Raw genomic sequence first — 17872 nt, 5'->3', positions numbered from 1 at the left:
TGAAGCAGGGCTGCAATTCAGTGGCTATGCATTTTAATCTTCACATATGCGACATTGATCTATTATGGGCAGAGGCAGCGATGTATCCGGCTAGACTAGCAACCTTACACCTACATTGGCTTTTCTTCGCTGATGATATCATTCTGCTCCACAGAACGCCCACAGGTTTGCAGCGTAAGATTATTGTCTTTCACGAGTCTGTGACTGCTCACAACTTACGAGCAAACTCCGGTAAATCCAATGTTATTATCTTTGCCAATACAAAACGTCCAAAACTGTATAAATGCTCTATGGCTGTCCAAAACATCACCCAAGTGCCATCACTAAGGTATCTGGGGTATCAATTAGCATATATGAATTCTTTAAAATCATGGACAGTTGGACTGAAAGCAAAGGTTCGTCCATTGTTCTCTCAGATGAGAATCATCTTTGGGAAATATGGAAAATGTTCACTAGTCCCCATCCAAGATTTGTATACCCTTAAAATAGAGCCCACACTATTGTTTGGACTAGACCTGTGCTTACTAAATCTTGATGAGATCCTAAATAGAATACAAGGTCAGATGTGGAAATCCACGTTGGGGCTAGCATCTGCTGTTCCGAACTCGATCTTTCGGAACAAACTCGGCTTACTATCGCTAGCCGCAAGATATACCTGGCGGAAGCTAGCTATGTATGCTAAAATATTGGTGGCCTCACGCAATTCTTTGTACAAAAATCTAAATGAGCTATTGTTAGCCCAAAAGGTTCCTTCGCTTGTGTGTTTTGCTTATCAAATGCTGGAGATTCTTGCCCACATAAACTTGTCTTCTGACGATTTAATTATGGGTCTTCCGAATGTGAAAACCAAGCTGTACGAAATGGATTGGATCCGAACTATCAATACTAACTACACATATAAAACGTACAAGGACTACGCTACATTTGAAAGAAAAAGAGCTATTCATTCTGCATATATATTTAAATGTCCTTGTCACAGGGTCAGTCGCACTTACATGAGGTTTAAATTTAACCAATTACCGACCCTAGAGCGTGTACACTACAAAATTCCTCTACCACAAGGGACAATTGGTTCATGTGGATTTTGTCTTATTGCTTCCAACGTTGAAACCATAAAATATTTAGTGGTGTATTGCTCACATTTCGAAAATAATAGAATGCAGTTGATGGGTGATTCTTGCCCAGACTTAACACCTGTTGCACAACAATCATTTTGGGAACGTGCGATGAGAGGAGACGGCATTCGTTTGATACTCGTATTGTCTCGATGCTTGCGCAAATTAGAAGAAATGTTAACTCATATGAATCAGATACAGTGCTTAGGAATTTAGATACAAATGTGTGTCTCTGATCTATGTTCGTATGTTAACGCAATAAGGTGATTGCTCATTTTATGTTTTCCTTAGTCCTCCTGGTAAATGATGTATTAACTTATTTCTGATATGTTTATTTTATCTTGTGAATCTATATGTAATTTGTCTTTGTATATTTAACTCTGATTCTGATGACATGGATCTAAAAAGCATGTTATTGTTTTTAGTATTTGATTAGATGTATAATGTTTGTGTTCCATCCGATCGGATGTCTTTGTAAAGGTTTCTTTGTGAAACGTATACAAATGAACAAAATAAAATAAAACATAAAACAAATAGCCTTCTAGAGCTCAGGAGGGCTAATTATTGCTTTGGATAACAACTCTTATCCCAATTTATGGTCCTCAGCTTTGCCTCCAGACAATAACTTGATGGTGAGTCATTATCCTATGATAATGTGCCACTCTCTGCCTTTAAGGCTACAATATGGCAAGTGTGTTCTGACGTAGTCAATCGTTTACATTTACATGTAGATTTGGTGAACTTTCATTGTCAGGTTGACAATGTAGTTAATTGTATTGTAGATTGAAAATGTATACTGTATTATGCCACATGACCTCAACTTTAGTATGACTACTACGATTTAACTATGTCTGATTGCAGTAAATGAAAGCTGGAATCTCTAATAACTAATGTGTTGCATTGACTTCCTAGAACGACAGGTTTCATACAAAAGACATGATAGACCATTGTCTGTAGATCTTGGGGATGTCCACAACAACGCATTTATTTTGAAAGAGTTGAAAAGGGACCCTTCCAAAAACCCAGTTCAACATTTTGAGGGAGAACATTTTTTTAATATGCTTTTAGTGAAGGCCTCCTTAACCTCTGTATTTCTGATACTGTATATGATGGGGTTACACATTGGAATCAACACGGTATAAAACACAGAAATTACCCGCGCCCTTTCGGGGTTGTAGCTTGAAAGTGGCTTCATATAAACTGCCATGATAGTCGTATAGAATATGATGACAACCATGAGGTGGGAGGAGCAGGTGGAGAAGGCCTTGGACCTCCCCAGAGAGGAGCCGATGCGTAGAATAGCGACAATGATTTGGAAGTAGGAGAAGAGGGTCAGGAGGAAAGCACAGAGGCCAATGACAACGGCGGAAGCAAACCCGGCCACCTCATGGGCATGGGTGTCGCCACAGGATAACTTCAGAAGTGGCAGGAGTTCACAGAAGAAATGCCTCATTTCTCTGGACTTGCAGAATGGCAAGCAGAATGTGAATGTTGTGTGGAAAAATGAATTTGCAAGTCCACTGATCCAGCAGGCAGAGGTCAACAGGATGCAGGTCCTGGGACTCATCACGACGGGATAGCGCAGAGGGTTGCCAATGGCCACACTGCGATCGTATGCCATGATTGCCAGGATGAGGCATTCTGTAGCTCCCAGTGCCAACGAAAAAAACATTTGTATAGCACAGCCCAAGAACGAAATGTATGTGTCATTGAACAGGAAAATGGCTAACAATTTGGGGACACATGTTGTGGTATAGCAGATGTCCAAGACGGAAAGGTGGCTAAGGAAAAAGTACATTGGCGTTTGCAGAGGAGAATGTGTTCTTCGAAGCAGGATCAGAAGAAGGTTTCCTAACAGGGTCACTAGGTAGATGGTCAGAAAGAGCAGGAAGAACACATAGTTCACCCACAAGACAGTGGAGAACTGGGTCAGAAGAAACCCTGCACCATGAGTATTGTTAGCACTTTCCATTTCCTTCCACCAGACTAATCTGTAATAACAAAAAGAGACAAACGGTTATAAATGAAATTACCTGTCATCCCCAGATTTCACCTTTTACATTTACACCATCATCAACATTTCCAAAACGTTGTAAATTGTGCACAGGGTCCCACCTATGTTTGCATTTGCATGCACTCTGGTACTCGCCATGCAATTTTGGTAATTTGCACTACGAAGAACTTAAAAAAAGATGGAACCTGGGTAAAACAGATTAACGCTCTAGTTTGCACTTTGTGGGGGAAAAATGTAAATGCTTGTGTGAGGCATTTACAACAGAGTCTTATGGAATTTGGCTGCTTTTAGCAGGTTATAACAACTGGCAGATTCCATATGAATGCAATGGTTTTCCTCCAGCAAGTTTCGTTTTGATGAGAAGCAGCCAGACAGAAAAGGTAATTCTGCTGTGTGCCCCAGCTCTGCCTGGCAAAACAATGAAAATGATCCAGGGTGTTAAAACGGGTGCAAAGCCTGGTGAATGCCTTTTTACTCCAGGTTTTTACACCTACTTTAACACTCTGGACATATGAAGAATGACTGGCCTAGAGGTCTGGTCAGGAGAAACTGAGTGTGAGCTTGACTTGGGAAGAGAAGAGGTAAATGAGGACATGGAAGGATCTCCTTTGATACTGCTGCATATTATTGAAGTCAGACAGTGTGCTGTTGTGGGGCCGGCGGCGGTCACGCGGCCATCCTCACTGGTGTTGGGGGCCCAGCACCATCCTGGTTAGTCGGGGTCACCCGGTCTTAGTGGTTGTTGGAGGTCACGGCCCTGTGAGGGTGGGGGGCACAGCCTGGGTGCCGGAGCACCGTGCATGCGCTAGCATCCTGGTTGGTGGGTGCCTGGGCTGGATCCTGGGCACCAGGCTGGTCTGGGGGGTCCAAACCAGCATAGACTCGCAGGGCCGTGGTCACACAGTGTGGCGCCTGCAGGCCAGGGCCACAGGACCGTGATCACACGGTGTAGGCCTGCAGGCCCACAATGATAGACGGAGACAACAAGAGTTCCATAGTTGGAGTCTGCAGCTGTTCTGCTGCATGTGCCTGCAGGGGCTCATTTTATTAGTTTGGGCCATGAGACAGTCATGACCCATCTTAAAAGGGCAATACGCGTGGGAGGGACAAATCCCCTTAAAGGGGAGGGTCACATGTTACACTCCTCCTTTTTCATAACGAACAAAACAAAGGTTGCTGAGATATACATGATTCTCCCCTCCCCCACCCCTTTACAGAACGACAAATAGTTATCACTTGGAAATTGTGGGGTAGACAGATAGTAGGCTATTCCTCTGACACATACATAGCTACTCAGATAGTTACAGACGTAGTACATACTAACACATTCTAAACATACTCAGCGGATGACAGTCGTGGTTGGTGAACTGCCGGTGGAATGTAGGCAGTTCTACCACATTTTACAAAACCCTTTATTAACATGGAGTACATAACATCAACCACTGAAAACATGTCATTTTTTGCTGCTGCCAGCATATAGAGCACGCCTACTAACTGCAGGATCACAGCTTCACATAACTGTTCTTCACTGAGACCACTTTAAGTATGTTGCTAATATGCAGGATCACAGGATCAAAACACATGTTCACTGAGTCCTCTTTAAGCAATCACAGTACTGCAGGAGACCAGTTCACTTTCCACCAGTGTTCGTTCAGCAGACACTTCCTTGGGTCCAGGTCCATTGATGGTGCTGTTCAGAGGCCGACAAAGCCGGACCTGGCAGGCACCAGGCGCCACATCGGCATAGTCCCTTGATGCTGGGGGCAGGGCAGCGAGACGCAGGTCGCAGGGTGTCCCGGCTGCACCATGTGATGTTGACAGGATAACACTCACCCCCATTTCCTCCATGGGCACAGGAGGGCACACAAGCACTTGTAATGAGCTTCAACCCATACCTTGCCCGTTGCACTGCTTCTTGGGTTTGGGGGCCCGGGGCTGCATGTGTTGGTTGGTCAGACACAAGTTCTTGGTTCAGCTCAGGGAGCCGGCGGGTATCGCCCCTGGGCTCACATTGGCCTGGACCTTATATGGTATGGCAGTCAAGGAACATTTGTGGTACGGTGTCGAGGCCACCTGTAGGGCAGGCAGGGTGACTGTGGTGGCACAGTGTTGGGGCCACTTACATGAAAGGCAGGGGGAATGTAGTGGCACGGTTTTGGGGCCACTTGATGCCTAGTTCTCTCCACAGCAGCAGGAGGCTGCCCTTGGACCTCGGCCTCTCCCTCCTCCAGGCGGGAGATGTTCACCTCCTTTTCTCGAGGCAGGAGCGTGCACCAGTGGTAGGGTGACACTGGTGACAGGGTGATACTGGTAGCAGGGCGTTGAGAGTGGTGTGGTGTTGGCAGCCACTTGATTATTATTTAGCTCCCCCTGGCAGAAACGCTGCATGAATTTATGGTGCCAGGATGTGCCATACCTACCCTTCTCACAATTAATGATGACTTTGATTGTTTATCTGGCGAGGCAAAACAATAGTCAAACAGTCACCTGGTTCATTGTAGTGGATTGACTGTGAAAAACATAGCATAGCTTGCAGGGCAGGGAGCAAGCTCTTCCTCATTTCATTTTTTCAGCTCCTGCTCTGAGCGAATCAGACTCACCGCCTGCAGGGCCCTGTTAGAACACTCACCCGGGAACAAGGACGTCCGTATCCTTGCGGGCGAGGAGATGCCTGGCAGCTGTACCCGTGGTATCGTCTTGGCCGAAGGTGCATTCTCCAGGGTCCTCACTTACTTGGGGTGCGTGCCAGCTCCAGGCGAGTCGGGGTGCATGCGTTCATACGCGGAAACGGCAGGGAACGGGCTTGTGGTTCAAGCCTCGTTTCCATGAATGCCTTGACTCCGCGCATGCGCCGACTCGGATTGCGGGTCAAGCCTCGCTTCCATGCCGAGTCTCTATAAAGAGCTTCCTGGTCTTGTACTCGCCGCGTCTCAACGCGGTTTGGTCCTGACCTCCCGCTCGCCTCTGGAATACCTTGTCCTTTCTTGGTGACTCCGATTGCCTTCCATTGTTCCCTTCCTGTTGGCCCTGCCCTGTCCTGCCCTGTCCTGCCCTGTTGGTCTGGTTCCTCTGGTTGGGGGTCTGGCTTCCCTGGGTTGGGCTTAGTCTGGTCCTGGTCCGGGGCTCCTCTTGTCCCTATCTTGCCGCCCTACCTCTCTCCCTGCCTGCCCTCCTTTCCTTGCCCGAATTATTTCACTGCCTTGTGCTTGGGTGCCAGTGCCTCTAAGGTGCCTCTACTCTGCCTTCTCTGCTGCCTGCAGTTGCTGCCATTACTACCGTCTCGGCTGCCTTCTTCCACCATCTTCGAGAGGGTCTTCTGCAGAATCAGCAAGCAACGCACTCAAGCCTTCTGTTAACATCTACCAACCTTCCCTGTCAGTGCTTGCACTGTTCTGGCGCCACGTAAATACAGGGAAGTGTCCATCCGTGGCGTCAGGAATCGGACCCATTTTCAATCCTGCAAATCAGGACGGGACCTGGGCCGGTTCTTGGCGTTACCCTGTCATCTTTCGTTCTACAATCAACGTCCTGGCGACCCCGGAAAGCAAGCCTTCAGGAAATACAGGTACGGAGCGTCCACGGGACGCACATCTTGACAGATTGAGACGCCTAACCTCCGATTCGGACCCAGAGATGGAGGAATCCTCTGATCTCAGAGACGAGATCAGATCTTTAAGGGCTGAAATGACAGCGCTTCGTCTAGAAAATGAGACACTACGTCAGATGGTGGTGCATAGGACTAGCACCACAACTCAGGCTGATTCTGCTATGGCACAGACGACACCCATGAAGTTTGATGGGGATTCTAGAAGAGTTGCCGAATTTTGTAATCATTGCAGGATTCATTTTTTGTTTCGGGCCGCCCATTTCACCGATGAGAAGGCGAAGATTGGGTATATTCTAGGGAATCTAACCGGAAATGCTCTGGCATGGGCAGCTCCTTTAGTGTCCTCAAACAGTCTAATTCTGAGTGATTTTGCTGCCTTTGAGAAAGCGTTCCTGGAAGTGTTCCAGTCCCCTAACTTGGCCGCCACTGCACAAAATCAATTGATGGATTTAAAGCAGGGTTCAAGCGATCTGATCACATACATCGGTCGGTTCCGTCAATTGGCGGCGGATTCTCAATGGCCGGAAGTAACACAAAAGACGCTTTTTCGGCGAGGCCTGAGAGAGGAGTACAAGGATGAACTTCTCCATATACCAGAACCAGATACTTTACAGGTACTTCAGGAACAGGTTCTTCGAATCGATCACCGTTTGGCTGAACGGAAGGGAGAAAGACGTCAGTTGGAGAAGACATACTCCAGGCCATTTCCGTTACCAGCTGGTGCTTCAAGTACATCAGAAAAGGTCCGGAACCCATGAAATTGGGAGCACTCAGAGGCCCTTTGTCCGCGACGGAGAGGAAACGAAGAAGGGACTTGCACTTATGCCTGTATTGTGGTGCCGCCGGGCACTATTTGGGTACTTGTCCGTTACGACCACTCAGGAAGTCGGAAAACTAATAGGCCTGTCATGTATGAGGAAGGCAATGACAGGCCCATCGTTTAAACCAGTCCTTCCGGATTCCGATGGTTTCTTACAGCCCATGTCACCCGCAGCCCTCTTGGTACTTCGAATTAAAGTACTGTGGCAGGACAAGTCAACTGAAATCATGGGTCTTCTGGATTGTGGAGCATCTGGTAATTATATCGATGTTGAGTTTGTTAAGAAGAACCAGATACCTCTACTTAAGAAGAATCAAGCTACACCGATTGAGGTCATTGATGGTACACCTTTGTCTTTTGGTCCCATTCAACACCACACTGGAGTTCTGCAGTTGTGGATCAATGAACATCAGGAAAAAATTTCTTTGGATGTGATTAAGTCACCGTCTTATCCAATCGTGTTGGGTTTACCCTGGTTGTTGTATCACAACCCTAAAATTAATTGGGTAACCCGTACTTTGACATTTAATTCAGATCGTTGTTTACTGGATTGTTCCTCCTCAAAGTTATCCGTTGGGATATCCACAACTGCCACACAGACAGAGGTGAATGGAATTTCTCATGTATGCCAGATATCTGCCGTACCATCTGAATATGCAGACTACTCTTCGGTGTTTTCGGAACCAGGGGACATTCCTTTGCCTCCTCATAGAAGTTTTGATTGTGCCATAGATCTGTTGCCAGATTCTGTGATTCCACATGGACGAGTGTACTCCTTATCCCCACAAGAAAGAACAGCCTTACAAGAATATCTAAACGACTGTCTCCAGAAAGGGTATATCACCCCTTCCAAGTCTCCTGCAGGATTTCCGCTGTTTTTCGTTAAGAAAAAGGAGGGCACTTTACGTCCCTGTGTGGATTATCGGCAGTTAAATGATCTTACTCGGAAGGACAGATATCCATTGCCTCTAATACGTGACATCCGGGAATCCTTGCACTCTGCCTGTATATTTTCTAAGTTGGATTTAAGAGGGGCATATCATCTGGTACGAATTAAGACTGGTGATGAGTGGAAAACGGCTTTTAAGACACCTTTGGGGCATTATGAATATCGTGTAATGCCTTTCGGACTATGCAATGCCCCAGCCGTTTTCCAGCGTTTGATGGATGACATATTTTCGGATTTATTCGGAATATCTGTGTGGGTATATCTAGATGATATACTGATTTTTTCAAGAGATAAGAAGGAACACATTTTACATGTTAAATAAGTTCTCAGCCGTTTACATCAGAACCACTTATACGCTAAAGCTGAGAAATGTCTCTTCAATCAAGACAAGATTGAGTTTCTTGGGTACGGGATTGGCCGTTCTGGCATACAGATGGACCCAACTAAGTTACGGGCAATTCAGGAATGGCGACAACCTAATGATGTGAAGGCCCTTCAGCGATTCCTTGGATTCGCCAATTTCTATAGGCGCTTTATACCAAGTTTCTCGACTCTAACAGCACCTTTAACCAGTTTAACAAGCAGTAAGACGTCGTTTGTGTGGAATGAAGAAGCAACTAATGCGTTTGAACATCTCAAGGAAGCCTTCAGCACTTCTCCAATCCTACATCATCCCGACGAGAGTAGACCATTCATTGTGGAAGCAGATGCGTCGAATTTCGCCGTTGGGTCTGTTCTGCTACAGAAGGACCCGCAGTCAGATGTTGAATTCCCAGTGGCTTATTTTTCCCGAAAATTAACATCAAGCGAACGGAATTATGCTGTGATCGAGAAAGAACTTTTAGCTATCAAATTAGCTTTTGAAGAATGGCGCCATCACCTTCTGGGTGGCCGGTTTCCTGTTGAGGTCCGTACCGACCATAGAAATTTACAGTACCTACAATCTCTTCAATGTCGCACTTCCCGCCAGGCCCGTTGGGCGTTTTTCTTTTCACATTACGATTTCACAATCACTTACATACCCAATGCTCGGAATCTGAAAGCAGATGCATTGTCTCGCTCCTTGGAAGACATCAAGCAAGACAGTCAGAATCAGCTATTGCTAGCCCCAGAACATTTTTTGTTTACCGTGTCTCATTGTCTGGACACATTCTTACAAGAAACATTGGCAGACCCCTACAGAACGGAACTATTGAAATTACCCCAGGTTAGTGAGAACGAGGGGTTGCTCTTCTTCAGTGGGAAATTGTATGTACCTACCGACTACCTTCGGATTGCCGTTTTGCAAGCATTTCACGACTCGAAAATTGGGGGCCATCGGGGCATACGTGCAACTCAAGAACTTGTCGCCAGACAGTTTTGGTGGCCAGGATTGGCTAAACAGATTAAACAATACGTGGAATGTTGTCCAGTGTGTGCCCAAGTAAAGATACCCAGAAGGAAGCCACTCGGTATACTCCAACCAATCGAGACACCGCCATATCCATGGCATACCATAGCTACTGATTTCATAGTGGAACTACCACCTTCCGAGGGCTTCACATGCATAATGATAGTAGTTGACTGTTTTTCCAAGATGGCTCATTTCATCCCCTTTGTTAAAGTTCCCTCTGCTAGTTCTATGGCTCGAGCATTTCTGCACAACATTTACCGGTTACATGGACTACCCGATAAGATCATCTCGGACCGTGGTTCTCAGTTCATATCATCTTTTTGGAAACAGCTGTGTCGTCACCTGGGCAAACATCGGGCGCTTAGTTCCGGCTATCATCCACAATCCAACGGACAGACGGAGAGGACCAATCAGACGTTGGAACAGTATCTGCGCTGTTTTTCCAACGCCTCTCAGACCAACTGGGCATTGCATTTGGACTTAGCTGAGGTGGCTTATAACAACTCGATCCATTCTGCTACAGGATTAAGCCCCTTTCTTTGTTCCTTTGGATTCAATCCTAGACTTTTTCCGTTTGCTCCTGTACGACCAAGCACGGTTCCCTCTGCTGACCAGCTGATTCAAGAGATCCGAAGACTGCATGCTCAGGCGACTGGTACCCTGGTTAAGGCACGTGAGGACATGAAGGCACAGGCAGATAGGAGGCGTACCCCTGAACCCACATTTCGGGTTGGAGGGAAGGTATGGCTTTCCTCCAAGAACTTACCTGTTCGCAACTTACCTACGAAACTTGCTCCCCGTTTCCTAGGGCCCTTTCAAATTACTAGACGGATTTCCCCAGTGGCATTCAAACTGGATTTGCCCCCATCCTGGCGGGTGCATCCCGTTTTTCATGTCTCCTTGTTTAAGCCTTATCTGGATGACCCCTATGGGCGCTCGGGTTCCCGTCCTGTGGCCATTGAGGTGCAGGGTGTTCCTGAATATGAGGTCTGGGAAATCTGTGATTCTCGTTTCCATCGAGGTCAATTGCAGTTCTTGGTGGATTGGGAGGGGTATTCAGCTTGTGACCGCACTTGGGAACCTTTTGGGAATGTCCATGCTCCTCGTTTAGTGCGTGAGTTCTATTTACGCCATCCTTGTAAACCGGGGGCCCCGGGTCTTTCTGGGAGGGAGCATGGTGTTAGGACACTCACCCGGGAACAAGGACGTCCGTATCCTCGCGGGCGAGGAGATGCCTGGCGGCTGTACCCGCGGTATCGTCTTGGCCGAAGGTGCATTCTCCAGGGTCCTCACTTACTTGGGGTGCGTGCCAGCTCCGGGCGAGTCGGGGTGCATGCGTTCATACGCGGAAACGGCAGGGAACGGGCTTGTGTTTCAAGCCTCGTTTCCATGAATGCCTTGACTCCGCGCATGCGCCGACTCGGATTGCGGGTCAAGCCTCGCTTCCATGCCGAGTCTCTATAAAGAGCTTCCTGGTCTTGTACTCGCCGCGTCTCAACGCGGTTTGGTCCTGACCTCCCGCTCGCCTCTGGAATACCTTGTCCTTTCTTGGTGACTCCGATTGCCTTCCATTGTTCCCTTCCTGTTGGCCCTGCCCTGCCCTGTCCTGCCCTGTTGGTCTGGTTCCTCTGGTTGGGGGTCTGGCTTCCCTGGGTTGGGCTTAGTCTGGTCCTGGTCCGGGGCTCCTCTTGTCCCTATTTTGCCGCCCTACCCTCTCCCTGCCTGTCCTCCTTTCCTTGCCCGAATTATTTCACTGCCTTGTGCTTGGGTGCCAGTGCCTCTAAGGTGCCTCTACTCTGCCTTCTCTGCTGCCTGCAGTTGCTGCCATTTCTACCGTCTCGGCTGCCTTCTTCCACCATCTTCGAGAGGGTCTTCTGCAGAATCAGCAAGCAACGCACTCAAGCCTTCTGTTAACATCTACCGACCTTCCCTGTCAGTGCTTGCACTGTTCTGGCGCCACGTAAATACAGGGAAGTGTCCATCCGTGGCATCAGGAATCGGACCCATTTTCAATCCTGCAAATCAGGACGGGACCTGGGCCGGTTCTTGGCGTTACCCTGTCATCTTTCGTTCTACAATCAACGTCCTGGCGACCAAGGCACGCAAGCCTTCAGGAAATACAGGTACGCAGCGTCCACGGGACGCACATCTTGACAGGCCCGGGATTTCGCTGGGATCAGTGAGCACCTCATTATTTCCACCGCTGGGCCCGGGAATACAAAGGGCACCGGCGTGGAAGATCTGTCCCTCATTCTTCCTTCCTTGACAGCTCCAATCCCAGAGATTCATTTCAGTGCCGGAGGGCCCTCATTTTTCCTGCTCTGTTCTCCGATGACAGGAGCGGTGCATTTTTCACTGCCAGGTGGCCCAGGGTGTACTCCGGGTGCACCAGCTGCATGGGGGCATGCAGGCTGACCCTGCAGGGGGCCACTCACTGTCCCTTCATTTCCATCCAGGACAGCTTGACTCTCTTCCCCTGGCGGGAGGTTTGTTTGCCGCGGCTGCGGCCACACCATTTTCCTCCCCTCACAGCGGCGGATGCCGCAGGGGGTTGCAGGCTGTCGGCCTCCCTGGCCGCACGAGCACTCTCCATGAAGAGGGCCGCAGCCAGGGAGAAGCCACCAGCAGGGCTCCTCCTCTACAATATGGCGGGTGCTGTCACTTCTCTTCCTTCCCATGAGGAGGAGCATCTCCCCAGGCAGGAGGTGTCACTGTTTTTGCGGCTGCGGCTGCTTCAATGCTTCTCCCCTCATGGCGGCGGATGCCGCAGTGGAGGCTGCGGATGTCGCAGGGGGTTGCGGGCACGTTCAAATACCGGCAGCACGAGCACCCTTATGAATGAGGGCCGCGGCCAGGGCGAAGCATGCAAAGGCAGCGCTGCACTTCAACACAGGGATGGCCTGCCGCTCCTCCTCCTTTCTCCCTCATTCTTCCCAAGAAGCAAAAAAAAAAAAGAAAAAAAAAGAAGAGGGACAGGGATGGAGCGGGGGACACAACAGAAGATCCATAGTTGGAGTCTGTAGCCATTCTGCTGCACGTGCATGCGGGGCTCCTTTTATTAGCTTGGGCCATGACACATGGCAATACACGTGGGAGGGACACATCCCCTTAAAAGGGTAATACACATCTGAGGGTCACACATTACATGTGCCTGCCGAACGCGGGCCGGCTTCAGCTCCCGTGCATGCCAAACATAACATATGACCAGACTTAGCTCTTAACCAGTAAGAATCAAGAACATTTTGGGAAAGGTACTAACATTTTCTTTCCGGTTGAGACATTTGGGAGGCTCCCACTATGCAAATGCCCTATTTTAATGTATATCTGTGATCAAATGCACTTTGTAAACTTTAATATGATAGTGCCAGAGTGGATGATGGGAGGGCCTCATGAACGTCGCGCTACAACTTTGTGTATCCTAAGCTAGCCTAAGCTATGTGGTCATTTGATGCCCCTTAGCTTAAAGAGACAATCTATTATAGGCCAGCAGGGCCCGCTGGATAATGTGTGACAACCCTCTTCTGAGTCATTCAAACTTTAAATGAGAGACAAGCACTCCCATAGGACATGGATTATCACAGGCTGTAAATATGTAAGAAATGAAAAATCATCTGGTTAGGGTACATTTTATGGGCAATGATGCATGGGCATCCCACAAGCGAGGCAGGGTAACTGCTGTTACCATCGGCAGCTGGGAGAGGGGCTGCCCCAGCCCCCCACGCCTGCTCCTCTGCTTCCCCCCAGCTACGGAGACACGCAGTCTCGGCACAAAAGCCACGGAAGGGTAAGGTGCGAACAGTCATCGCACCCTTCCTCCAAACAGCAAGGTGCTAGTCGCCATAAGGAAACAACCATCAGGCAGGGCCCAGGTTCAAAGATCTGCCTCCACCATGGGGTCAGACAGTCGGCTATCCGGCCGGGGGCTGCGACAATAGCGGCCCCCACCACATGCACAACAAAGACCCAGGACCTCCCGGGGTCCTATAAAAGAGAGCAGCATGCTCAGAGTAAACACAATCTGTTTGTGGATCCTGAACGGGGACCCAAGCAAACAGGAGGTTCACTGTTTACTCAGTGTCTTCCAAATCTTCTTGTTTCTTTAGCAATTCTTGAAGTTCACTGTACATCGCAGTGTCTTTTTCCTTCCTGAACATTGTACTGTTCAAACCAATTGCAATGCAGTCTTAACGAAGGAAGAAACGGCAACCGAACGGCCAGCGCGGACGCTGTCAGCTTCAACATTTTTGGCAGAGACCGAAAAGCGAGCGGCAAGCATGTCCAATCCACAGCAAACAAAGACGCGTGCTGCGGAATCAGCCACAAAACCAGTGCGAACGAAGGAGAAGCGCCACTCGAACAGCACGGCACGGACGGTTTCTGATTCACCACTTTTCAGGTGAGCCACCGCGCTGGGGCTACGAGGGAGAAAAAATAGACATTTATGTCCAGAAAAGATACATTTTATTACAGTGGACCGGTACCCCCGCGTTATAAGGCAGATGGGGCAGGATAACGCAAGTCAATTTTAAACTGGGAAGAGGCACAAACCAGCTTGGGAGCTCGTCTTTGCTTGACAGCAACGCAGAGCTGTGAACACATTTTCAAACTTGGCGGGCCCGAAGACTGCAGATTTAAAATAATTTCTGTAATATTGCAGGGCGATCGCACAGCGAAACCAATTATGTAAATCCAGTAAATCAAGCCTGGGGGCTGCCCAAGTTTCTGGCAAAGAAGGCACCAGTCAACAGTTACCCACCACGGGCAACAAATAGAACAGGCGCAAAGAACTTGCCGATAACAACGGTTTAACTCTGTGATAAAAACCCTTTTTCTTTTTCCTATAGCAGGCATAGAAAAACATGCGGCCCAAACGGAAAACACGGGCACCCCCAACACCGGCGCAGAAGCCCAAATCACCACAATTGCCAGCAGCCATTGAAGCGGCAGAGCACTACGGATGGGCATGGGTTAGAGAAAACATGTACGGGCTACCCAGGGAAGGAATTACCAGCCCATCCAGCCAGGAGGAGGTTCCTGCACCATTGAAAAAGAGAAAAATATCCAAAGACGCCAGAAAAGGTACCAAAAAATTGTCAAAATTATGCGAGAATATAGCGGAATTACAGCAACTAATGGTAGAAATAAGGGGGAAACAGACGCCGCCTGCAAGGGAACCTGGGGCCTCAACCCCCCATCACAATAGAACCTACTATAACGCTTGTCAATCTACCCGTAACACTACCTATAGCAACTCCGCCACAACAAGTACAGCAGTTGCCAATAGCGAACACAGCTATAAATGCAACAGCCTCCACAACTCCAGCAACTGATCCAACAAGTGCCCTAAAAGCATGGACAACGCCAGGCGCAGACAACACAGGCGCGACAGGGACACCCGGCAGCAATACAACTGACATTATATCAATCTGTAATGCGCAAGTAGAACAAAAAATGAAATCTTTCCAAACAGAGATATTAAATAGATACAAAAGATGCCTGGCATGGAACATTGATACCACAATCAAAGAAGCCATATGGGCCAAAGAGTTTATAGAAATCTTTTCCCTAATAGAAGCACAGCGCAAAGGGAAAGATGCTTTTAGAGATCCCAAAAAAATAGAAGAGAAAGCCATTGTCAGGAACGCCCAGGTCGAACAAAACTGGGACAACTGGTTACAGGCCTTTGCCATACTAGCAACAATATATGAAGAAAAATATCCCATGGATGGTAGGAAGATCTGGGCATACGTTGATAAAATAAGGGAAGTAAAAGTAACACAGAAGGGGAAGACATGGCTTGCATACAACATCAGATTTAGGAGGAGCATGTCAGAAAGACCGGCCATTGAGTGGGATGAAGTCCAGAACGATTTATACACCCTCAACGCCGAACCTCCCCAGGAAGAAGATACCATGCATTCTTCTTCCAAAAATAGAAAAAATTTGCAAGTAAGCAAATCCCATGACAACGATAGATTCAAAAAAAGGGGAACAGCCCTTTCTGAGGAACCAGCCTGGGGTGGCTAAAAATAATGCTCACAGACAGAACAAACAGCAGGCTGTCAAATCCAACATCCCATGCAGAAATTTGGGGAAAAACCAGTGTACATGGGGCAAAGAATGCTGGTACAAACACGCCTGCACAAACTGCAACGGCGACCATGCAACAAGCAAATGCACCAGACTACCAGCCAAGAAAGAATGATATCCCAATTTTAGAACCAGGACGAACGCCCATCAACCCGGGCAATTTTAGGGACGCTCTAACCAGCTACCCAGACACAGAAACCAGCAGGATAATATCGCAGGGTTTCACCAAAGGTTTTTTTTATCCCATTTAAGGGCACTGGATCACAAAACATCCCGATGAACCTAAAGTCAGCCAGGGACAACCCCCATACAGTAGAAACCAAAATCAAGAAAGAACTGCAACTGGGCAGGGTAGCAGGTCCCTGGGACGCCATGCCTCTAAAGGACTATTTAATATCTCCACTAGGCCTGGTCCCCAAAAAAAACCCCGGAAAAATGAGACTAATCCATCACCTTTCCTACCCAAAAGGCCAGTCTCTAAACGATGGCATTCCACACACAGAATCCGCTGTAACTTACACGCATTTCCAAGAAGCGGTAAGGCTCATACAAGAGTGTGGCAGAAATGCCTTGATGGCTAAACTGGACATCGAATCTGCTTTCAGACTCTTGCCCGTTCAGCCAGAGTCACAACAGCGGCTAGGTTTCACTTTTAACAACAAATTCTACGTAGAGAGATGCCTTCCCATGGGGTGTGCAGTATCCTGTGCACTATTTGAGCAATTCAGTTCCTTTTTTCATTGGGCTTTCCTAAAGCAGAGACCAGGGACAAAAATAGTGCATTACCTAGACGATTTCATGGTCATAGGGCCACCAAACTCCGAGGAATGCGGCCAGGCTTTAACAAAACTTGAGCACATGGCCGCACAGTGGGGAATTCCCCTAGCGAGGGAAAAAACCACCAAACCAGACACAAACATAATCTTTCTGGGCATCGAAATAGACTCGGCAAAGGGGCTCTGCAGAATCCCCGAAACAAAAATATCAGAACTCCTGGCTAAAACACAAAACCTGATAAAGACAGAAAAGGGGACTGTAAAGGAAATACAATCCTTAGCAGGCAGCCTCAATTTCGCATCCAGAATAATACCTCAAGGGAGGATATTTTCCAGAAGCCTGGAGTTCAAAATCAAATCACTCACCAAACCACACTTGCATATCCGGCTAGGCAGAGAGGTGAAACAGGACCTGGAAACATGGGGAAAATTCCTCAGAGATTTCAACGGGTCTTTACTTTGGCGAACGCCTTTAAATACCCGGTCAAACCGGGTCCTATACACCGACGCAGCTGGGAGCAAGGGGTTTGGAGCCATACTAGACTCTGAATGGGTGGCAGGACACTGGCCCAGTTCATGGCAAACAGCAGGGTGGACAAGAAACATCACCTTACTAGAAATATTCTCCATCTGGCTAACATTACACATCTGGGGCAGGCGACTAGCGAATACGGAACTTTTGATTTGGTGCGACAACATGGCTGTAGTGGGCTCCATAAACAAAAGGTCTACGAAATGCCCTTTAGTACTAAAAGTATTACGAGCCATTACAACAGTCACACTACAAGTAAACGTTGTACTCAAAGCGAAGCACATTTCAGGGGCAGATAATAACATTGCTGATGCCTTATCTCGCTTCCAGTGGACAAGATTCCGAGAGCTAGCGCTGCACGCCCAAGAACAGATGACGCCAATACCAGCAGAATGCTGGGCAATAATGGGAAGACAAGGATAACGGCATCAACGCCAACGCCAGAGAGCACAGGCCGGGATGCCCAACGAAAACCAGGCACCTATAAAACGGGTGCCAACAACACATTGGCATCAACGCCAGCACCAGAGAGTGCAGGCCGGGATGACCAAGACAAAGCAGGAACCTCTAAAACGG

General features: G+C 48.1%; 1 protein-coding gene across 1 annotated transcript; it reads right to left on the bottom strand.

Annotated features, from left to right (window-relative positions):
- Positions 1–2142: 2142 nt before the first annotated feature.
- Positions 2143–3096, bottom strand: LOC138527574 (olfactory receptor 10C1-like). The gene has a single exon (XM_069638881.1). The coding sequence runs from the start codon at positions 3085–3087 to the stop codon at positions 2143–2145; it is 945 nt and encodes a 314-aa protein (XP_069494982.1). The 5' UTR covers positions 3088–3096.
- Between the last annotated feature and the right edge of the window lie 14776 nt (positions 3097–17872).

This window comes from Ambystoma mexicanum, chromosome 1p (genome assembly GCF_040938575.1).
Source record: "Ambystoma mexicanum isolate Mex_15411 chromosome 1p, UKY_AmexF1_1, whole genome shotgun sequence".
Lineage (NCBI taxonomy): Eukaryota > Metazoa > Chordata > Amphibia > Caudata > Ambystomatidae > Ambystoma > Ambystoma mexicanum.
This window is presented reverse-complemented; position numbering and strand designations above follow the sequence as displayed.